Genomic DNA, 25,077 nt, shown 5'->3' with positions numbered 1-25,077 from the left:
AAGTTAAGTTTGCGATGTAAGAAAGAGTGAAGAGAAGCCCTGTATTTATACAAGTTGGACAACCCGGGTCAAGAAGGAATCTCAAGCTCTTTCCTACTGGGAATCCAACTCCAACAACGATGAAGCCTACACCAATTAAGAATCCGATCGCAAAGGAGTCAACTCACGTAAGAAAGCCCGGACTCGGTTGGAGAGCAGAAAAAAATAATTTCATCTCCTACATGCCACACAAGTGTCACTTGCAGGTGGGGGCATTTGTAGGAAGCAGATATATTTCGTCTCCAATCACAACACGCCACGTGGAAAAGAAGATTATCTCTTTTAATTAATTAATTGAACCAGTTTATCTGGCCAATTAATTAATTAGGATAAATATCTTAATTAAATGATATTATCTTTATGTAATACGATAATATCATTAATTAAGATATTATCCTAATAAAGAGAAGATAATGTCATTATCTCAGATATTATCTCCATAAAAAGAGATAATATCATTAAATCAGATATTATCTCAGTCCGACTCAATCCCTACGAATTTGGGTAGAGAATAAACTCAGCATATTCTCTACGAAACCCTAGCCCCGAGGCTCCTATAAATAGATGACTTCATTCATCATTCAAGGTACATCTAAACCTACTCCTAATACCCGAAGCTCTCTCTTTCTTCCTCTCCACTCTCCATATTTTCTCCACACGGCTCCGGCCACCACACACGGCTCCGGCCGCCCGGTTCACACCCTACATAAACACTACTCCGTACCCTTTGCTTAGCTATTGTTTTCCTACAAACACTCGAACTAACTTAGGCATCGGAGGGCCTTTGGCCAACACCCCCCGGGTGTGGTCTATTTACTCCAATCTGTTTTACAGGAATCGAGGAAGAGAGAGAAGGAAGATCGAAGGTTGAAGGATCTAGAAGCGAATATTCTCCCGTGAGAATATTTGCACAAACAACAGAGATGTGGGAACATCGTAAAATTTTCCTCTGTGATTAAAATTAAAAGAAAAATCAGATAATAGATTCTATTTTTATAGAACACAACTACCCATTATATTTTTTAAATCCAAAATAAATTTAAATTAAAAAAAAAAAAAGCCTCTCACAAGCGTTGAAGCACGTGAAAAGAGGCTAGTGAATATTTAAATTAAAAATAACCTAACAAAAAGTAGTAAAAAATACTGTAGATCAACTCATGTGTCAATATCCTATTTGTTGTTAAAAAAATAAAAATCAAAGAAGGCCTAGAATGATTATACCTAATATTCTAAAATTTTCTAAAATAAAAAAATAGATTATTGTTTGTATTAAAAAAAAATCTCTACTAACTATATTTTCTAAAATTTTCCTCATCTTTTTATTTCATACCTAATATTCTTCTATTTACTAAAGTTTCTCTGTAATTTATTAGATTTTGTCGGATTTAAATTTTTACTTACAAGTTTTTCGCTTCTGAAAGATAAATGATATTATTATTATATTAGTTTCTCTAGTTTCACAGGTCCCAAATTTAGGCGTATCGATACACAAGGCGCACTCCAACTCAAGTTCTCAACCCTAATCGCTAAAATCCCTCATCTCAGTTGAGATTATTTCTGAAACAGAAACGCTCCAGCCGTCGGCCACGAACAATCCGCCCATCTCAACCGTCAACTCCCCCATTGTTCGACGCCGTCTTCCTCCCATATACATATTGCTCAGCTCTCCTCTCTCTCTTGACAGTGACAACGGTTGATGCGCAACCATCTTCCCAAGTATGATGCCTTACTGCAATATATTCTAATCCTGGACCCCATCTCATCACAGATTTAAGATCCACTGAACCCCCACCCTCTAGCAACGATCAGTTTCCTTGATTTTGTTTCATATTTCTTTTTTATTCTCTTCCGTTTCTTATTTCCTGGGTTTTATGTTCTACAGGGTTTGAGTTGAATTTTTTTTGGCATTATTAGTTGAATTAACTCTCTTCAGATCCTCCTGGTTGCAATTTTTGATTTAAATTTCACTTTTTGGTGGGTGAGTTTGAAGTTGTAGAAATTGCTTCTTTATTGTGATAAATTTATCATTCATGAATTTTGAACTTTGTGCTACTGATTAGAAGTATATAGCAATGATCTTCTCATAAATTTTGAAATTTCCGTTGATATGAATTTTTTGTGTTGAATATGAATAGGGCCTGTGCAAGTTCATATTATACGGTTTATGCATCTTCTCATAAATTTTGAAATTTCTATTGACATGATTTTTTTTGTATTGAATATGAATAGGACCTCAGCAAGTTCATAATGGCTGCCACGGACGATGGTTTGAAGAAGCTCGAGTACCTTTCCTTGGTTTCCAAGGTCTGTTCAGAGCTCGAAACCCATATAGGGGTTGGGGACAAAGTTCTGGCGGAGTTCATCACTGAGTTGGGACGAAACTGTGAGACGGTGGACGAGTTCGACACCAAATTAAAGAAAAATGGTGCCGAGATGCCCGATTACTTTGTCCGTACACTCCTCACTATCATTCACGCTATTCTTCCACCGAAGCCAAAGCCGGAGAAGGACTTGAAGAAAGAGAGCGCTTCTGATGGTAGGAAGACCAAGTTTAAGGCTTTGGCTGTCGCCGATAATAAAGATAGAGTCAAGGACATCGAGAAGGAAATTGAGATGGAGACCAAGGAAAAGCGAAACAGAAGAGAAGAACAAGACGAAGAGCGAGAAGAAGATAGGCGTAGAGGTAGTGATAGATATAGGGAAGGAGATAGAGATCGAGATCGAGATAGACACAGAGGAGGTAGAGATAGAGACGGGAGGGAAAGGCGAAGGGAAAGGTATGATAGAGATGAGAGGCGTAGAGATACACATTATAATGATGATGGTGACGACAGGGGAAGGCATACAGATCGATACAATAAGCATAAGAGAGATGGGTATGAAGACAATGGAGATGTCAAGGAAGATGGTGATGATAGGAGAGGTAATAGGGATCGGCAGAATGGCCAGAACCATACGGATGAGCCCGAATTGTATCAGGTTTATAAGGGCAGGGTTTCGAGAGTGATGGACACCGGTTGCTTTGTTCAGTTGAATGATTTAAGAGGGAAGGAGGGTCTGGTTCACGTTTCACAAATGGCAACTCGGCGAATTAGCAATGCTAAGGATGTGGTGAAGAGGGATCAGGAAGTTTATGTGAAGGTGATTTCAATTTCAGGTCAGAAGTTGAGCCTTTCAATGAGGGACGTTGATCAACATACAGGGAAGGATTTGCTCCCCTTGAAGAAGAGCTCAGAGGATGATGCTCTTAGGACGAACCCATCTTTTTCAAAGGATGGACCTGTGACTAGGACTGGTCTTTCTGGGATTAGGATTGTGGAAGAGGATGATGTTGGCCCATCACGCCGGCCATTGAAGAGAATGAGCTCGCCAGAGAAGTGGGAAGCCAAACAGTTGATTGCCTCAGGTGTTTTGGGTGTTACAGAGTATCCTATGTATGATGAGGAAACCGATGGGATGCTTTATCAAGAAGAGGGAGCTGAGGAAGAGCTTGAGATTGAGCTCAATGAGGATGAGCCAGCCTTTTTAAATGGACAGAGCAGGTATTCTGTTGATATGTCACCTGTGAAAATCTTTAAGAATCCAGAAGGGTCACTAGGTCGTGCAGCTGCTCTTCAGTCTGCACTCATTAAGGAGCGTAGAGAAGTGCGTGAGCAGCAACAAAGAACCATGTTGGATTCTATCCCAAAGGATCTCAATCGTCCCTGGGAAGATCCAATGCCAGAGACTGGTGAGAGGCATCTTGCACAAGAACTTAGAGGTGTTGGTTTGTCAGCATATGATATGCCTGAGTGGAAGAAGGATGCTTTTGGGAAAACCATCAGTTTTGGGCAGAGGTCTAAACTCTCAATCCAGGAACAGAGGCAGAGCTTGCCTATCTACAAGCTGAAGAAAGAATTGATTGCAGCGGTGCACGAGAACCAAGTGCTTGTTGTCATTGGTGAGACTGGTTCGGGTAAGACAACACAGGTAACGCAGTATCTTGCAGAAGCGGGTTACACGACAATGGGTAAGATTGGTTGTACACAGCCACGTAGGGTGGCTGCCATGTCTGTGGCCAAGAGGGTTGCTGAAGAGTTTGGTTGTCGCTTAGGAGAGGAAGTTGGCTATGCAATTCGTTTTGAGGATTGCACTGGTCCAGATACTGTCATCAAGTACATGACTGATGGTATGCTTCTTAGGGAGATTTTGATTGACGAGAACCTTTCTCAGTATTCTGTGGTCATGCTTGATGAAGCTCATGAGAGGACAATCCACACAGATGTTCTTTTTGGACTACTGAAGAAGCTTGTGAAGCGGAGACCAGACCTTCGTTTGATTGTCACATCTGCTACTTTGGATGCGGAGAAGTTTTCCGGTTATTTCTTCAACTGTAACATCTTCACCATCCCTGGGAGAACTTTTCCTGTAGAGATACTCTACACTAAACAGCCGGAAAGTGACTACCTTGATGCTTCTCTAATAACTGTTCTACAAATACACTTGACAGAACCTGAAGGTGACATCCTTCTTTTCTTGACTGGACAAGAAGAGATTGATTTTGCATGCCAGTCTCTTTATGAGAGGATGAAAGGTCTTGGTAAAAATGTCCCTGAGTTGATTATCCTACCAGTGTATAGTGCCCTTCCTAGTGAAATGCAGTCAAGGATATTTGATCCTGCCCCACCAGGTAAAAGGAAAGTAGTTGTGGCTACTAATATTGCTGAGGCATCACTGACCATTGATGGGATATTTTATGTCATTGATCCTGGTTTTGCAAAGCAAAATGTTTATAACCCTAAGCAGGGGCTAGATTCACTGGTCATAACTCCAATTTCCCAAGCATCAGCCAAGCAACGAGCTGGGCGTGCTGGGCGTACAGGCCCTGGGAAATGTTACCGCCTTTACACTGAGAGTGCATACCGCAACGAGATGTCCCCTACTTCAATTCCAGAAATCCAGAGGATAAATCTTGGGACTACTACACTTACGATGAAAGCTATGGGGATAAATGATCTCTTGTCTTTTGATTTTATGGATCCTCCTTCACCCCAAGCACTCATTTCTGCCATGGAACAATTGTACAGTTTAGGAGCACTGGATGAGGAGGGGCTGCTCACCAAATTGGGTAGGAAAATGGCTGAGTTTCCTCTGGATCCACCCTTGTCTAAGATGCTACTGGCCAGTGTGGACCTTGGATGCAGTGATGAGATCTTGACCATCATTGCAATGATTCAGACCGGTAATATTTTTTACAGGCCTAGGGAAAAACAAGCCCAGGCAGATCAGAAGAGAGCCAAGTTTTTCCAGCCAGAGGGAGATCATCTGACGTTACTTGCAGTCTATGAGGCATGGAAAGCTAAGAATTTTTCAGGGCCATGGTGTTTTGAGAACTTTGTTCAATCTCGATCCTTGAGGAGGGCACAGGATGTCAGAAAGCAGCTTCTCAGCATCATGGACAAGTATGTTCTTCTAATTTATCTTGATGTGTATTCGTGGTTGCATGCATCTTTTTTTCTGGTTTCACATGTGCATGAAGGGTTTTAAAAGATGTAGATTAATGCTCTAGGTTTGCTCATGTTTGGTACATTGTATGTTTGCAGTAGTCGTGAATTAGGCATGCCTTTTGCTGTCTGTACTTGATGGAAATGCTGAAATGTTGTTCAGGCCTAGTTTGTGTTTTAAAATCTAGATATATGGCATATTACACATCCTACCATCGCCATTAACAGTTTTCGTTGATTGACATAGCATTGTCATGTAAGCTCTAGGATAAGTTTGTGTATAAAAACCTAGCATAAGTTTGTCATGCCAATGTCTCTACTAGCACCCCTTGCTTTAGTTTATAACAGTGATCAACGATTTCTAAGTTGAGTATTCTGATTTGAAGATGAAATTGCATTCTGACTATATATTGTGAATTTCAGGTATAAACTAGATGTTGTCAGTGCTGGAAAGAATTTTACAAAGATCAGGAAGGCAATTACGGCAGGGTTTTTCTTCCACGGTGCTAGAAAGGACCCGCAGGAGGGTTATAGAACCCTAGTGGAGAACCAACCAGTTTATATACACCCAAGCAGCGCCCTCTTCCAGAGACAACCAGATTGGGTGATCTACCATGAGCTGGTTATGACCACAAAGGAGTACATGCGCGAGGTGACGGTCGTCGACCCCAAATGGCTCGTGGAACTGGCACCCAGGTTCTTCAAAGTGGCAGATCCCACCAAGATGAGCAAGCGCAAGCGTCAAGAACGTATTGAACCGCTATATGATAGATACCATGAACCTAACTCTTGGCGTCTTAGTAAGCGACGCGCTTGATGTGTGTCATCTGCTGCTTTTGGTTTTTCTGTATGGATTCAATGTGAATATCTTGTAATTACTTGAGCTAATTTTTGACATTGAGTGCACAAAATTTGTGTGGCTTCATTACTTTTTAACATCCTCGTGAAATTCCTTCAACATCGCAATAAGGGCGTCATCAGTTGCTTATTTTCCTTACTGCAAGCAAGCTAGGGGTAGAATCTGTTGTGTAATTTAAAAGCTATTTTATTTCTTGATTTCTACTTTAGGAGATATTAGCTGTTCTGTTCTCCGGACAATGAATTGTTAGGAAATGAAAGAATTATAGCGTATTCTTGAATGTATTAAGGCATTCAATATTTGATGTATTTTAGCATTCAAATATGTATGACCTCTGATCCTAGCTTGTTAGCATGGCCTGAGTTGCCTGCCAGGTCTTGCCTGGAGAAAGCCTGGGAGTTGCCTAGGCTGGCGGAGGTAAACTGAGACTGAAGATCCTGGCTCGAGCTCAGGTTACCAACCAAGCAACTGAGGGGTTGTGGAAATCTGCATTCTTTAGTGTAGAAAACTCATCCAGTATGGTACTTGAAACAGAAGGGTCAATAACAGTGCTTACACCACTACCAACATCAACGTGTGGACAGCCATAAATCCCACATTGATTGTTGATCTCATCTGAGAAATCTCTCAGACTGCTTGAGTTAGAAATACAATTAAGGCTACCTGGATCTCGATGGGATGAAGTGAGCTGATCCACGTGGGGTAAGAGCCTACAATTATTCAGGCTGTTATCCCACATGTCCTGACCAATTGAAGTTAGGGAGGAATTATTTGCTTCAGTTAAAACGGCTCAAGAATCTTGCAAATCAAACACAGACAAAGGCCCCAATGATCTAAGTGTCCCAGCAAAGGGTTGACAAGACTGGAAAAATATGCATTCATCATTGTCTAGGAATGGAAGCGAACCATTTGTGCTACTGAAATCTGAATGAGGCATATCAGTTTGTTGGGAGTGGTAGATTAACAAGTTGAGTTTTCAGTAGCATATTGACTAGCTGTTCCAAACATAGACTTGAAATCGAGTAAGGAAAAGAGTTCCCATTTCCAATCTTTTAATCAAATTTCCTCACTCAGTTTCTGTTGCTGGTAGCACAAAAAAAAAGTCATAAAAAAAACATCTAACAGACTTCCCTGCTAGAAAACAGAATCCAGAGTGTAATGGTCGTTTAAGACTCGAAGTCAGAGAAGGAAATATGAAAAGATTTTCAGTGAGTCTCAATTTCCGCCACATCTCAGTGGATCTAAATCACTAATACCGACTATTGTACCCATATACTTGCAGAGAACATGCAAAAATGTTGACCTCTGGCCACACATTAAAGCAATGAACATAACATTATCACATTGATAATGAAGATGTTGAATTATGAAAGGAAAGAATGACCAAAACAGAGCCACACATTTACAAGGAGAAGCTGTACGTTGCAAATAGATGACCAAAACAGAGCCACACATTGTAATCTGAAATCAAGTCCGCTTTGGCTTTGGCTTAGTTAATTATAATAACACTATAGCTGGAACTAATACATCAATCGGAGTGAGCTTGGATTAAAATGGATCTGTTTATTTCTCTCAACAAACAAACAAAAAAAAAAAAAACATTAATTGGAGAACTCCGAATTAATTGTTCTGACAAGTAATTAACACTAATTTAACTCATATTTATTCCTACTAAGCACTCCAAATTAACTCGTAAACTCTTCTCCAGATGCATGTGCATGCGCATGCTCGTACTAGCAATCTTCAACACTTGAATTGGAAGGAGGCATTCAGCTACAGCTACTTTTCTCCTAATTTAGATGCTGCAGCTAAATATCAAAGTAAACAAATTAATACCCGTCAGTTTGGAGAGAAGAAAAAATGCAATAAGAAAATAATTATAAAACGAAATTAATGATGAGAGAGAAAGAGTACCGTCGCGAGCTTTTCTATTAAGCATATGCTAACTTCAGTTGCCGCTTGATCAAAGCTATCCTCACATAAAGCCAATCATTTAAATTATTCAAGAACTTGAAGTATGCGTATCTCCATGACCTGTTGAATATCAAAGTGCCGCAAACTCCCCAAAATCCAGCAGCAAACCCAATCCCCATACTAATGTAAAATCCCAGTGTTATAAACTCATCCTTATCCTCTTCATTGCTCAAGTCAGTTGGCTCATTTTGATTAACACACATCTTTTTAAGGGGAGGTCCACAGAGTAGAGGATTTTCAGCATAATCAAGGGGATCAAAGCTTTGGAGCTGAGTGCCTGTGGGTATTTCGCCAGACAGGTTGTTATATGACAGGTCCAAGAAACTAAGACGATCTATTCGAGCAAGGCTTGTCGGAATTCTTCCATCTATCTGGTTTCTTGATAAATCAAGCGAATCCAATGACTCCAAGTTTCCGATCTCTGGAGTTATTTGACCTGTTAACTGGTTTCTCGAAAGGTTTAAAGAAATCAACCCAACAAGATGAGTGATTTCACTTGGAATCTCCCCTGTTAATCTATTACTTGAGAGATCAATTCTCTTCACAAGGCCCAAAGTGTTTTTGTATGTCTGCATTCTTCCTTTCCATATGAAGCTTGCATCATCGTCATAATTAGTAGGAGCAATTGACTCATTACCCATACTTCCGCCATAAAGATGTGTGCTGGATAGACTTGGATTTCCTTTTTGAGCTAGAGTAGCCAAATTGTTGAGGCATTTGGGTATGCTTCCAGAGATGTTGTTCATAGAGAAATCCATAATTTTAATGTGTGTTAGATGGCATAATTGCGAGGGCATGCTTCCATTGAAGTGATTAGTGGAAAACATCAGGATAACCAAATTCTTGAAGCTCACACCTAACCATGTAGGTATTGGTCCTGATAATTTATTATCTCCCAGATCAATAACTTCTAAACTTGTGCAGTTCTTCAACGATGAAGGCAATTCTCCAACAAATCGGTTGCTTCTTAATTTCAAAGTTTGCATTTGAAATAAAGAGCCAATTGTCATGGGAATTTTTCCGGAAAAAGCGTTGTTACTCAAATCAAGCATGACTAGATTCTCCAAATGGCTCCAGCAATCTGGAAGTTCTCCAGCAAAACTGTTGCTTGAAAGATTAAGATACGCCAAAATCATATCTGCACTTGCGCACAGGAAAGAAAGAGACCTTGAAATTTTATTATTGGAGAGATCCAGATAGGAGGCTTGTGATAGAGTTGAGGGAATTGGACCTTCTATTTGGTTCGAACTCAAATGTAGTTCTGGGGAATTTGCAAACTCCACTGTCAAATTTGTAAATATTCCTCTGATTAGGTTCTGTGAGAGATTAATAACCTCTGCGTTACGAAAATTACTCCAAAACCAACTTGGAAGAATATCAGAAATTCCAGCATTCGAAATATCAAGCTTGAAAGAATCATTTTGAGTTTGAAGCCATTTTGGGAAAAGAGGACCGACCTTGCAGGACGCCAAATATATGTAACTCAACTGGAAGGGAGGAACCCAATCAGAATGGAACTTTAAAACTAGTGAGTTATAGGATAAATCCAAATATCTTAAATTGGAGAGTTTTGAGAAATGAGTTTCTGAAACCACCCCTTCCAAAGAGTTTTTGCTGAAATCGATAAAATCCAGTTGCGACATTTGCCCAATACTTTCAGGTATTTTTCCGCTTAATTGATTGGCACTAAGATTCATGCGTGTCAAAGATGAGAAGCTTGTAAGATTGTTTAATGACCCCTTAAGAACATTCTCAGAGAGGTCCAGATCCACTAATGAGTTTTGAGCACATCTAGGCAATAGTTGAACAAACTTGGATAATTGTCCACTCAGATGATTTGTTTGGAGCCCCAATCCTCGCAAATTACACAGCCTTGCAAACGAATTTGGATTCGCTCCTTCTATCTGGTTATCAGAGAGATACAGATCCACAAGAGAGCTCATGTTTCCAATGAAATCGGGAATGAAACCAGTTAGACTATTGTTGGAGAGATCCAGATACTCAAGAGAGCTCATGTTTCCACTGAAATCGGCAATGAAACCAGTTAGATTATTGTTGGAGAGATCCAGATGCGTAAGAGAGCTCATGTTTCCAGCGAAATCGGCAATGAAACCAGTTAGATAATTGTTGAAGAGATACAGATCCACAAGAGAATTCATGTTTCCAGTGAAATCGGCAATGAAACCAGTTAGATAATTGTTGGAGAGATCCAGATACTCAAGAGAGCTCATGTTTCCAATGAAATCGGGAATGAAACCAGATATATTATTGTTGGAGAGGTCAAGACGAACAAGGCTTGTACTGTAGTTGGACAACCAAAGAAATATTGAAGAAGTGAGATGGTTGTCAGAGAGATAAACAGACGCAAGAGATGTAGAAGAATTTGTTTTGTAAAGAGTAGTGGAAAGAATTGGAGTAGGAGGAGGAGGAAGACTACAGTTCCACAAGGTCAACTCTACTAGTTTAGGGAGCTTATTAAGTACTGCTTCGCCAATCGAAAAGATCTGAGATTGTTTTGGCTTAGGTCCAAATACGTTAAAGAAGAAAGAGCAGGGAGCCAATTGAGATTTTCTGGTTGAAGCTGATTATAGCTGAGGTCGAGATGTTGCAATTGCGTGAGGTTTCCAAACGAACTGGGAATTTGACCAACCAAATTACAGGAAGAGAGTCTGAGGTTTCTTAGATTGGTTAGAGAACCAATGAAATCGGGAATTTGACTCCCATTGAAGTTTCCGCTTAGGTCCAAATACGTTAAAGAAGAAGGAGCAGGGAGCCAATTGAGATTTTCTGGTTGAAGCTGATTATAGCTGAGGTCGAGATATTGCAATTGCGTGAGGTTTCCAAGCCAATTGAGATTTTCTGGTTGAAGCTGATAATTATCGCTGAGGTCGAGATGTTGCAATTGCGTGAGGTTTCCAAACGAACTTGGAATTTGACCAACCAAATTACATAAACTGAGACTGAGGTTTTTTAGATTGGTTAGAGAACCAAGGAAATCAGGAATTTGGCTCTCATTGAAATCAATCACTGCAAGGTGCAAATATTGTAAATGCTGCAACTCAATCAGTTTAGGACTAATCATCTTACCTTGGAAAGAATATCCAAGGAAAGGATATTCAGAGACAGAATATCCAAGATGAAGTTGAATCACATGGCCAGTTTGGTTGCTACAGTAGACTCCTTCCCATCTGCAACAATCTTGTTTTTCGGCTTCTGAACCCCAAGAAGAGAGATGATTGAACTCATCCACCAGGCCACGTTTGAATGCAAGTAGTGCTTGCCTTTCCCTCTCTATGCACCTCACTGTCACTTTAGCATCTCTGAGGCTGTGGCTGTGGCTGTGGCTGTGGCTGTGGCCAACTTCTCCTCCCTTTACGTTTTGTAGGAAAAGGAACGATAATGCAAGAAAGAGTTTCAAGCACCTTCCGTCGCCCTTCATGTTAATTGATCAAAAACACTGCAAGTATATATTGATGTATGGTTGTCTCTCATATATGCTAGCTTGCATCAGATATATATAGGAAAAAAGGAAGAAAGCCTTTACAAAGAAAAACACGGTTTAGCTAAAGCAGAGCCACACATTCATACAAGACAAAACCATATAAAGGAGTAAATTATCTGCTATATACAATGCAAAATTAATGTTATGGAAATCACACGTCAATCACAATGAGACTAGAATGTCAAAGTGCAATTCTAAGTTCTTACAAACAAGAATACAAATCATTATGGAGGTAATTAAATTAAGTACACTATAATTGTTCCATCATAACTTATAGAAACCAAATTAATGATGACGCATGAGTTAAAAAGTAAGATGCAGGAATAAAAAGTAATATTTTTTTTAATTTCGATAAAATAATAAAAGTACTATTTTTAAAATTTTGGTTAATTTTTTAATATAAAAAGAATTGTGTACGTTCGGTGACATAGCATGCAGTTTTGCTGAATAGTGACAACTCAATGATGCTCTCATACCATGCCATGTGGACAACCAACCTGTATATGTAGATTCAATTTCAAATACATTTGAATGTATCATTCAAAAAGAAAAAACATTTCTTGTAACGGGAATAACACTATTTTGCTATCTCCACAATAATGCTTGAAAAAATTATCCTAGGTGGTTTGAAACATTTACTAGTATACCTTGTGATTAGTGTGGCAAACAAGTTTAAGGGGAAACGTTTCAAGATAGAGTAAAAAAAATTTTTAGGGTTAAATACATTTTCTTTAGATGCAAAGGAAATTACTAAGACAATCAATGTGAGATCTATGGAAACACATATTTCACCAGTCAATAAAAAACATAACACGTGAAAAAGCGGTATTCCTTAAATCAACTAATTATCCTATTTAAATCCTATTGAGCATTGGTCCATCTTCGGAATTTGTAACGATGGGCAAGGAGCTTGCTGTGGACAGCTATCTTCAAGTAGACTTTGAAGTCTTCATATGCCAACTCATGATGATTGACTCACACAAAAAGATTGTTAAGTCTACATACTTGAGTGTAAACTAGACTTTTAAGTCTTTGCACATCCACATTTAACTCAAACGTCAACAAACGGTAATTTTTTTTTTCCTTTTGCTTTTTTAATTGCTCAATTACTTTATTTTACCATTTTTATGTTTTTTCCTTGAAAGGAGCTCTTAGATATAGGTTCAATTTCACTTATGTCATCAGAATTGGACTATACCAAATTTTCTAAAAAAAGAAGAAAAAAAATTGTACAACGTACAACCGACTCTTATTCAGTGGTCCAAGTAAACAAGTAATAAATCAATGAATATTGGGGAAACTAATGGATGAGATCGCGAAGACTTGTGACTTAGACTTCATATATGGTGATTTGCCTTTCAATGCAACTATTGACATAGACTTAATATGGTGATTTGTCTTCCAACGCGTGCCCCAATAGACTTGTAGGTACTAACTCAGCTTGACTTGGTAAGGTGCCTTCCCGTGTCCACTCAACCATTGGGTTTGCTTCCCATCCCCCTAGACACAAGCTACAAATATCTTCTTGCAAATGTGGACTTGACTTTAAGTGAAACATATGGAAATATCTCTACCCAATATTAATGTAATACCTATATACTTATTGATAATAATAAATGAAAATTGGGTTTTTATTCAACAACTATAATACGAGAGTTTTTCAAAACACTTTGGTTATTGACCAAGTCTATTTTGAAATGCCCCTATAATTTAGGTTAATATTACATGGGGTCTTACAATTACACACAAAAGTTTTTCGTATTATAGTGATGATCACTAAACATTTAAGTATATTTAGTGTTGGATATCTGATCATAGAGTTTCGGAGCAGCTTCTTTCATTTGCAGTCGGATTCTTTGATTTGATTTGTTTTATTGCTCGTTAAATGATTAGTATATGAATTATGTACTCAGTCCTGTTCTTCTGGACTCCTGTGGTCCAAGGAAATTGTGTCACCTACCCTTGGATATAAATTATAATATAAGGGTAATTAAAAAAACAAGTTTAAAAATTAAACAACAACTAAAATGAAAAAACTAAAACTAAGGAGCAAAACACGCTCCCACTGAAGCAAGAGAGCTTGGGTGGTGAGATGCATATGGATTGGTTGACGAGCAATTCTCAGTCGGAATAGAGGCGAGATGCTGAAGACGATGACCAATTCTCAGTCGGGTTGGGTAGTGAGATGCATTTGGATTCTTTTTTTGACAATACCCAACCTATATGAGAGAGAGGGAGAGAAGACATAGAGATGGGCATACAAAAAGGGGAAAGGGGAGGTGCATCAGAGACATGGGATAGGGGATGAGGGTGGGTTGGGTATTTTATTTTTATTTTTAATTGTAATGGCTTGGATGAAATGAATGATGATCACAATACTTAAATTAATATTCCACTACTTTAATTCTCAACAGCAACCAAATTGATTTTTAACAATTGTACAATGTGTTTTTTTTCTTTCCCCATTGTTCGTGTTTTGAAGGGTTTTGCTTCTTACACCCTGATATTTTTCTTTTAATTTTTTGTATCATAATGTTAGACGAAATTTAGGTTTTTTCTACTTAGGAGTCGAGGGTGGGTCCAACAAAAAATAAGAATCTAGGGTGACGTCTTGTAATCTGTAATGAGGAGAACTCTTTAGTTATAATTTACAAAAAGGAAAAAGGAGCTCTTAGATATAGGTCCAATTTCACTTATGTCATCAGAAGTGGACTATACCAAATTTTCTAAAAAGAAGAAGAAAAAAACTATACAACGTACAACTGACTCTTATTCATGTCACTATGTGGAAAAAGATAGTTGAAGAAAAATTTGTTAGTGGTCCAAGTGAACAAGTAATAAATCAATGCCTATTGGCGAAATTAATGGATGAGATCGAAGACTTGTGACTTAGATTTGATATGGTGGTTTGCCTTTCAACCAATTATTGTCTTAGACTTAATGTTGTGATTTGTCTTCCAACGCGTGCTCCAACTTGCAGGGATTAACTCGGCTTGACTTGGTAAGGTGCCTTCCCGTGTCCACTCAACCATTGGCTTTGAGTCCCATCCCCCTAGACACAAGCTACAAATATTTTCTTGCAAATGTGGACTTGACTTAAGTGAAACATATGGAAATATCTCTACCCAACCCAATATTAATATAATATTTATATATTTATTGATACTAATAAATGGCACTTGGGTTTTTATTCAACAACTATAATACGAGAGTTTTTCAAAACACTTTGGTTATTGACCAAGGCTATTTCGAAATGCTACTATAATTTAGGTTAATATTACATGGGGTCTTACAATTACACACGAAAGTTTCTCGTATTATAGTGATGATATCTGATCATAGAGTTTCGAAGTAGCTTCCTTCGTTTTGCATTCGGCTTCTTTGATTTGATTTGTTTTGTTGCTCGTTAAATGATTAGTACATGAATTACTCAATCCCGTTCTTCTGGATTTTTGTGGTTCAAGGAAATTGTGGTCACCCACCCTTGGATATAAATTATAATATAAGGGTTATTAAAAAAAAGTTCAAAAATTAAACAACTAAAATGAACAAATTAAAACTAAGCAGCAAAATACACTCCACTGAAGCAAGAGAGCTTGGGTGGTGAGATGCATATGGATTGGTTGATGAGCAATTCTCGGTAGGAATAGGGGCGAGATGCTCAAGACGATGACCAATTCTTAGTTGGGTTGGGTAGTGAGATGCATCTGGATTTTTTTTTTTTTTTCACCATACCCAACCCATATGAGAGAGAGAGGGAGAGAAGACAGAGAGATAGGCATGCAAAAAGGGGGAAGGGGAGGTGCATCAGAGGGGATAGGGGAGATTGGGGGTGAGCTGGGTATTTTATTTTTATCTTTAATTATAATGGCTTGGATGAAATGAATGATGATCACAATACTCAAATTAATATTCCACTACTTTAATTCTCAACAACAACCAAATTGATTTTTAACAATTGTACAATGGGTTTTTTTTTTTTGTTTCCCCATTGTTCGTGCTTTGAAGGGTTTTGCTTCTTACACCATGTTATTTTTCTTTTAATTTTTTGTATCATAATGTCATACGAAGTTTAGGTTTTTTATACTTAAGAGTCGAAGGTGGGTCCAACAAAAAATAAGAATCTAGGGTGGCATCTTGTAATCTGTAATGAGGAGAACTATCTACTTATAAAAAGGAGCTCTTAGATATAGGTCCAATTTCACTTATGTCATCAGTAGTGGACTATAACAAATTTTCTAAAAAGAATAAAAAAAAACTATACAATGTACAACTGACTCTTATGCATGTCACTATGTGGAAAAAGATAATTGAAGAAAAATTTGTCAGTGGTCCAAGTAAACTAGTAATAAATCAATGAATATTGGGGAAATTAATGGATGAGATCAAAGACTTGTGACTTAGATTTGATAGATGCCTTTCAACCAACTATTGACTTAGACTTAATATGCTGATTTGTCTTCCACCGTGTGCCCCAACTTGCAGATATTAACTCGGCTTGACTTGGTAAGGTGCCATCCCATGTCCACTCAACCATTGGCTTTGCGTCCCATCCCCTTGGACACAAGCTACAAATATCTTCTTGCAAATGTGGACTTGACTTAAGTGAAACATATGGAAATATCTCTGCCCAACCCAATACTAATATAATACCTATATATTTATTGATACTAATAAATGAAAATTGGGTTTTTATTCAACAACTATAATACGAGAGTTTTTCAAAACACTTTGGTTATTGACCAAGTCTATTTTGAAATGCTCCTATAATTTAGGTTAATATTACATGGGGTCTTACAATTACAGATGAAAGTTTCTCTTATTACAGTGATGATCACGAAACACTTAAGTATATAGTGTTGGATATCTGACCATAGAGTTTCGGAGCAGCTTCCTTCATTTTGTATTCGGATTCTTTGATTTGATTTGTTTTGTTGCTCGTTAAGTGACTAGTATATGCATTACTGAGTCCCGTTCTTCTGGATTCTTGTGGTCCAAGGAAATTGTGGTCACCCACTCTTTAGATATAAATTATAATATAAGGGTAATTAAAAAAACAAGTTTAAAAATTAAACAACAACTAAAATGAAAAAACTAAAACTAAGGAGCAAAACACGCTCCCACTGAAGCAAGAGAGCTTGGGTGGTGAGATGCATATGGATTGGTTGACGAGCAATTCTCAGTCGGAATAGGGGCGAGATGTTGAAGACGATGACCAATTCTCAGTCGGGTTGGGTAGTGAGATGCATCTGGATTCTTTTTTTGACAATACCCAACCTATATGAGAGAGAGGGAGAGAAGACATAGAGATGGGCATACAAAAAGGGGAAAGAGGAGGTGCATCAGAGACATGGGATAGGGGATGAGGGTGGGTTGGGTATTTTATTTTTATTTTTAATTGTAATGGCTTGGATGAAATGAATGATTATCACAATACTTAAATTAATATTCCACTACTTTAATTCTCAACAGCAACCAAATTGATTTTTAACAATTGTACAATGTGTTTTTTTTCTTTCCCCATTGTTCATGTTTTGAAGGGTTTTGCTTCTTACACCCTGATATTTTTCTTTTAATTTTTTGTATCATAATGTTATACGAAGTTTAGGTTTTTTCTACTTAAGAGTCGAGGGTGGGTCCAACAAAACATAAGAATCTAGGGTGGTGTCTTGTAATCTGTAATGAGGGGAACTCTTTAGTATATTTACGAAAAGGAAAAAGGAGCTCTTAGATATAGGTTCAATTTCACTTATGTCATCAGAATTGGACTATACCAAATTTTCTAAAAAGAAGAAGAAGAAAACTGTACAACATACAAACGACTCTTATTCATGTCACTATGTGGAAAAAGATAATTGAAGCAAAATTTGTTAGTGGTCCAAGTAAACAAGTAATAAATCAATGAATACTGGGGAAATTAATGGATGTGATCGAAGACTTGTGACTTACACTTGATATGGTTATTTGCCTTCCAACGCGTGCTCCAACCGACTTGCAGGTATTGATTCAACTTGACTTGGTAAGGTGCCTTCCCATGTCCACTCAACCATTGGCTTTGCATCCCTTCCCCCTGGGCACAAGTTACAAATATATTCTTGTAAATGTGGACTTGACTTAAGTGAAACATATGGAAATATCTCTACCCAACCCAATATTAATATGATACCTATATATTTATTGATACTAATAAATGAAAATTGGGTTTTAATTCAACAACTATAATACGAGAGCTTTTCAAAACATTTTGGTTATTGACGAAGTCCATTTTGAAATGCCCCTATAATTTAGGTTAACATTACATGGGGTCTTACGATTACACACGAAAGTGGATTACACCAAATTTTCTAAAAAGAAGAAGAAAAAAACTATACAACATACAACCGACTCTTATTCATATCACTATGTGGAAAAAGATAATTGAAGAAAAATTTCAGTGGTCTAAGTAAATAAAGTGATAAATCAATGAATATTTGGGAAATTAATGGATGAGATCGAAGACTTGTGACTTAGACTTGATATGGACCGTATGGTGATTTGCCTTTCAACACAACTATTGACTTAGACTTGATATGGTGATTTGTCTTCCAACGCGTGCCGGTATTGACTCGTCTTGACATGGTAAGGTGTCTTCCCGTGTCCGCTCAACCATTGGCTTTGCATCCCATCTTCCTGGGCACAAGCTACAAATATCTTCTTGCAAATGTGAACTTGACTTAAGTGAAACATATGGAAATATCTTTACCCAATCCAACATTAAAAAAATATCTATATATTTATTGATACTAATAAATGAAAATTGGGTTTTTATTCAACAACTATAATACTAGAGTTTTTCAAAACACTTTCATTATTGACCAAGTCTATTTTGAAATGCCCCTATAATTTAGGTTAATATTATATGGGGTCTTACGATTACACACTAAAGTTTCTCGTATTATAGTGTTGATCACAAAACTCTTAACTATATTTAGTATTGGATATGTGATCATAGAGTTTCGGAGCAGTTTCCTCCATTTTGCATTCGGATTCTTTGATATGATTTGTTTTGTTGCTCATTAAATGATTAGTATATGAATTACTCAGTCCCGTTCTTCTAGACTCCTGTGGTCCAAGGAAATTGTAGTCACCCACCCTTAGGAATGTGGATGAGATTGGTATCCTTGCCTCACCCTCTTCCCAGTTCCATCACTGCCATGTTAAATATTTGGGTAAACTACAGTAAACCCCCCAACCTATAGGGTCATTTACGAGTTCATACCCGATTTTTGGGACATTTATGAGTACATACTCAACGTCGCGGAAAACCTACAGATTGCCTCCTTCATTAGCGAGCTCGTTAGGAAATCTGTTATCTGCCTACGTGGCGTCTAGTAATTCAGGAAATCTGTTAAGGGCATTTTCTACATCTCATGTCCCCGGGTTTCGCGCCCAAAACAACACATGACCTTATGTAATTAAAAAAAAACCCCCATATCATGTTCCAGAAACTTATCATCCATAACCCCCCTCACTGAAATCGATTTCCCGCCCAAATCGAAACTGATTGCACAAATTGAAACCTAATCCCCATTTTGCATCGATCGAAAGCGTGAGAATTTTCCTATTTTTCCTATTGTCAATGTCCAAGAAAAATAGTGAGAATTTTCAATTAAGCCACTAATTTTCTAAAATTGATATTTGCACTTGGAAAAGTATTCTGGCGAATTTGGTTGGAATAAACCAAGGATTCAAATTTGGTTGCGGTTGCGTCTAGTGGGATGCTAGACTTCCTATGTACCCATGACGGGATCAAACCGACGTAGTTCCAAAATGATTTGGAAATTAATGGGTAAGTGTGGCCCACTAATTGAGAATTTGTATTTGAGAGATTTGAATTTCATCTCATTGAAATTTTCATGGGTAGATGACAAATGGAAAAAGTTGGACGGTTTTGTACCATTTTTTCTATTGTCAATGTCCAAGAAAAATAGTGAGAAATTTCAATTAAGCCACTAATTTTCTAAAATTGACATTTGAACTTGGAAAAGTATTCTAGCGAATTTGGTTAGAATAAACCAAGGATTCAAATTTGGTTGCGGTTGCGTCTAGTGGGATGCTAGACTTCCTATGTACCCTTGATGGGATCAAACCAACGTAGTTCCAAAATAATTTGGAAATTAATGGGTAAGTGTGGCCCACTAATTGAGAATTTGTATTTGAGAGATTTGAATTTCATCTTATTGAAATTTGCATGGGTAGATGACCCATGGAAAAAGTTGGACGATTTTGTACCATTTTTTCTATTGTCAATGTCCAAGAAAAATAGTGAGACATTTCAACTAAGCCACTAATTTTCTAAAATTGACATTTGCACTTGGAAAAGTATTCTGACGAATTTGGTTAGAATAAACCAAGGATTCAAATTTGGTTGCGGTTGCATCTAGTGGGATTCTAGACTACCTACGTACTATTGACGGGATCAAACCGACGTAGTTCCAAAATGATTTGGAAATTAATGGGTAAGTGTGACCCACTAATTGAGAATTTGTATTTGAGAGATTTGAATTTCATCTCATTGAAATTTGCATGGGTAGAAGACCCATGGAAAAAGTTGGATGGTTTTGTACTATTTTTCCTATTGTCAATGTCCAAGAAAAATAGTGAGAAATTTCAATTAAGCCACTAATTTTCTAAAATTGACATTTGCACTTGGAAAAGTATTCTGGCGAATTTGGTTAGAATAAACTAAGGATTCAAATTTGGTTGCGGTTGCATCTAGTGAGATGCTAGACTGCCTACGTACCCTTGACGGGATCAAACCGACGTAGTTCCAAAATGATTTGGAAATTAATGGGTAAGTGTGGCCCACTAATTGAGAATTTGTATTTGAGAGATTTGAATTTCATCTCCTTGAAAATTTGCATGGGTAGATGACCCATGGAAAAAGTTGGATGGTTTTGTACCATTTTTCCTATTGTCAATGTCCAAGAAAATAGTGAGACATTTCAATTAAGCCACTAATTTTCTAAAATTGACATTTGCACTTGGAAAAGTATTCTGACGAATTTGGTTAGAATAAACCAAGGATTCAAATTTGGTTGCGGTTGTATCTAGTGGGATGCTAGACTACCTACATACTATTGACGGGATCAAACCGACGTAGTTCCAAAATGATTTGGAAATTAATGGGTAAGTGTGGCCCACTAATTGAGAATTTGTATTTGAGAGATTTGAATTTCATCTCATTGTTGCATGGGTAGAAGACCCATGGAAAAAGTTGGATGGTTTTGTACTATTTTTCCTATTGTCAATGTCCAAGAAAAATAGTGAGAAATTTCAATTAAGCCACTAATTTTATAAAATTGACATTTGCACTTGGAAAAGTATTCTGGCGAATTTGGTTAGAATAAACCAAGGATTCAAATTTGGTTGCGGTTGCATCTAGTGAGATGCTAGACTGCCTACATACCCTTGACGGGATCTAACCGACGTAGTTCCAAAATGATTTGGAAATTAATGGGTAAGTGTGGCCCACTAATTGAGAATTTGTATTTGAGAGATTTGAATTTCATCTCCTTGAAAATTTGCATGGGTAGATGACCCATGGAAAAAGTTGGATGGTTTTGTACCATTTTTCCTATTGTCAATGTCCAAGAAAAATAGTGAGAAATTTCAATTAAGCCACTAATTTTCTAAAATTGACATTTGCACTTGGAAAAGTATTCTGGTGAATTTGGTTAGAATAAACCAAGGATTCAAATTTGGTTGCGGTTGCGTCTAGTGAGATGCTAGACTGCCTACGTACCCTTGACGGGATCAAACCGACGTAGTTTCAAAATGATTTGGAAATTAATGGATAAGTGTGGCCCACTAATTGAGAATTTGTATTTGAGAGATTTGAATTTCATCGCATTGAAAATTTGCATGGGTAGATGACCCATGGAAAAAGTTGGATGGTTTTGTACCATTTTTCCTATTGTCAATGTCCAAGAAAAATAGTGAGAAATTTCAATTAAGCCACTAATTTTCTAAAATTGACATTTGCACTTGGAAAAGTATTCTGGTGAATTTGGTTAGAATAAACCAAGGATTCAAATTTGGTTGCGGTTGCGTCTAATGGGATGCTAGACTGCCTACATACCCTTGACGGGATCAAACCGACGTAGTTCCAATATTTGGAAATTAATGGGTAAGTGTGGCCCAATAATTTTAGAATTGGTGTCTTTGAGATGATTTGAAGATTTTCATAGGTAGATGACCTACAGGAAAAATTAGAAATTAATGGGTAAGTGTAGCCCAATAATTTAGAATTTGTGTCTTTGATATAATTTGGGGATTTTCATAGGTAGATGACCTATGGGAAAAATTGGAAATTAATGGGTAAGTGTGGCCCACTAATTGAGAATTTGTGTTTGAGATATTTGAATTTAATCTCATTGGAATTTTCATGGGTAGATGACCCATGAGAAAAGTTGGAAATTAATGTGTGAGTGTGGCCCATTAATTGAGAATTTCTGTTTGAGAGATTTGAATTTAATCTCAATGAAATTTACATGGGTAGATGACCCATGGGGAAAACTGGATGGTTTTGTACCATTTTTCTTGTTGTCAATGTCCAAGAAAAATAATAAGCAATTTTGATTAACTCACTAATTTTCTAAAATTGACATTTGCACTTGGGTCCAAATATGGCTATGAGGATTTTTTTTAAATTGATCCATGAACGAATAATAGGAAATCTGGGCTTTTGTAAATTTAATGGGTTATTGTTTGGCCACCCATTAAATATATTGGGCTTTTGTGGAGGGAGGAGAGAATTGAGTATAAAACATAAGTAGTTCCGGCTTGTGGGAAGGACATGTGATTATTGGTCTCACACGTGGCGTTGGTAGTTCCGGCATGTGAGACACTTCCCATACGTGGCGTTGGTAGTTCCGGCGTATGGGAAGAGTTTGTATGTTGCTTGGAATCATCACACATGGCGTTGGTAGTTCCGGTGTGTGATGATGTAGTCTGCGTGCGTAGGACTTAGTATGTGAGCTACACTTGGTGTTGGTATTTCCGGTTGGACCTCTCATCCCTAGACGTAGGATAGTACCTATAAATCCTGCGGGCTAGCCAAACAATCCCCAGGTTGGATTGTTTCCCCGGTACATAAGTAGTGAGGGAAGTTTATGATATTTATATTTTATATATATATATATATGTGAATATAAAACAATTAGAGTATGTGGTGGGCTGGTGAGAGCAGTATAATTTTGGGAATAAAGTTTGTGGTTTGAGTGATTAATGGTTTTGAATATTATTTATGAAGTATGAAACTGCATTGTCTTGGGCATTATTTTTACACGGTGGGGTTATTATGTTGTTTTAAATGCAAATCTTGGTTTTGTCCACTCACATGTTTTCTGTTTTGCGCCTCCCAGACAGTAGTTGCTCCAGGAAGCTTGCTAGCGGTGTTTGAGGCTGAACCGTTCCATCCGTAGATTAGGATTTGAGTAATTTCTTTCTACTCAACTGTTGTTGTAAACTAAATCTGTTAAATGCTCTGTTATTGCCCATGTTAGGTTTACTTGAGCCTGGAGGCCATTTACTGTTGTATGTTGAAAGCATGCTGATGGTTGAGATTTTTATTATGTAAATTATGCATGTTAAATTTTGTTGGGTTTGTGCATTTTACAGGGGAGACTCTGCCAAAATTTTGGTAGATTGTCTCGGTTTTTAGTAAGTGGGCCCGACATCGGGGTGATGTCGGTAACGATAAGGGATCCGTCCGATTTCGAGGAAATTCGGGTCCTGTCAATCTATTTATAGAAGTCTCGGAGGCTAGGTTTTTGTAGAGAATAAAACTCTTATTCGGAAGGAGTTTATTTTTTCCCCAAATTGCAGAGATTGAGTTCATTAGGGATTTGATTGGGATCCAAATCTCTTAATTTGATGATGATTGTCTATCCTTATTATGATAATATCTAAATTAATGATATTATCTTATTAAATAAAGATAATATCCTATAATTAAGATATTATCCCTATTAATTAATTGGCCAAATAAATTGGTTCAATTAATTAATTTAAGGGATATTCTTCTTTTCCACGTGGTGTGCTATAATTGGAGAGAGAGAGAGAGAGAGAGTCGGGAGAGAAGAGAGAAAGAGACTACCGTCTGTCTACGAACTTGTATCAGCGAGCTCTACGTAACATTGCTACTCAAATCCCCAAAATCCTTTTAGAACAAAAAGTGACTAAAGTGCCCCTTCCCAAAGGGCAAAAATGTGATTGCACAATCAAATAATTAAAAACAATTTGTTGGGTCGGGGTGTTAGGGTTTAGGGTTTAGGGTTTAGAGTTTAGAGTTTTATTTTTTCCCCAACCTCAACCACTACTTTTAGCGGTGGGAACGGTCCGTTTTGATTCGGTTTTCCTTCGAATTGCAACCAAAATTAGAACTTACACACGATCATGTTCCATTCGTTTTTTTTATAAAGTTTCAAGAATAATCGAACCAAATCAGACATATGCAATTTCGGTTTGATTTAGCCCAATTTTCGATTTTCAAAGATAAAAATATAAAAGTGTGAAGAAGATAAAAATATAAATTTATGAATAAAAGAGAAATCGGATGTGTAGAAAAATACAATGGATAAAATAGAGAGAGAGAGAGAGAGAGAGAGAGAGAGAAGCTCAACAAGAACGGATATGGTTCATCTAAAAGAAAAAGAAATTGGGGTGGAGTAATTATTTAGTTGGGTATAAATTGGAACTAAGACATTTGTGTATTAATTGGGCTAAAATATCTAGATATTACTTGGAGTTACTTATGTTATTTGAATATTAATTAAGCCTACTAATAACTTTTTAGATATAAATGATTAAGTAAACTTAACATAATCGTTCTGGTTTGGTTTGTACAAGGTTTTTCAAGATAAGAACCAAGACGGAAACCAATCCGAAGCAGATTTTGAGCCTAAGTTGACTTTGTTTGTCAACATAATTTTTTTTATTTATTCGGTTCACTTGTTCAAATTAGCTCGTCAGCTGAATGTGGTAGTTTGCCAACCACATCACACCATGTCTATAAGTCTAACTATAGTTAACCTTTTGTTTTTTATTTTCTTATGACATTATTATGAGAGAGAAAAACATAACTATGCTTTTAATAAAATTTAAAATAAAACATAATTATTATAAATAAATAAATAAATAAATCCGCCACCCACCAAACCAACCTGTTCAGCCACTCT

At 37.3% G+C, this 25,077-nt stretch overlaps 2 protein-coding genes across 2 annotated transcripts; one reads left to right on the top strand and one right to left on the bottom strand.

The window, feature by feature from the left end:
* The first annotated feature begins 1,507 nt into the window (after positions 1-1,507).
* On the top strand, positions 1,508-6,485 carry LOC103331118 (putative pre-mRNA-splicing factor ATP-dependent RNA helicase DEAH5). Its single transcript, XM_008233727.3, has 3 exons — positions 1,508-1,755; positions 2,269-5,480; positions 5,946-6,485. Exons 2-3 carry the CDS (start codon positions 2,287-2,289, stop codon positions 6,337-6,339), a joined length of 3,588 nt encoding a protein of 1,195 aa, XP_008231949.2. The 5' UTR covers positions 1,508-1,755; positions 2,269-2,286; the 3' UTR covers positions 6,340-6,485.
* A 1,737-nt stretch (positions 6,486-8,222) lies between these two features.
* LOC148916911 (receptor-like protein EIX1) lies at positions 8,223-11,928 on the bottom strand. Its single transcript, XM_089051565.1, is given in 3 exon segments — positions 8,223-8,419; positions 8,421-10,849; positions 10,852-11,928. Coding segments are annotated over 3 exon segments (3,408 nt in total). The 5' UTR covers positions 11,795-11,928; the 3' UTR covers positions 8,223-8,383.
* Positions 11,929-25,077: the final 13,149 nt, after the last annotated feature.

This window comes from Prunus mume, linkage group LG5 (assembly GCF_029339155.1).
Source record: "Prunus mume cultivar Tortuosa linkage group LG5, ASM2933915v1, whole genome shotgun sequence".
NCBI lineage: Eukaryota > Viridiplantae > Streptophyta > Magnoliopsida > Rosales > Rosaceae > Prunus > Prunus mume.
This window is presented reverse-complemented; position numbering and strand designations above follow the sequence as displayed.

Bases quoted from the DNA above. Each gene is read 5' to 3' on its own strand.
- LOC103331118 (XM_008233727.3), top strand. From the start codon at position 2,287: ATGGCTGCCACGGACGATGGTTTGAAGAAGCTCGAGTACCTTTCCTTG. The intron at 5,481-5,945 runs GTATGTTCTTCT...TGTGAATTTCAG, and splicing joins CTTCTCAGCATCATGGACAA to GTATAAACTAGATGTTGTCA.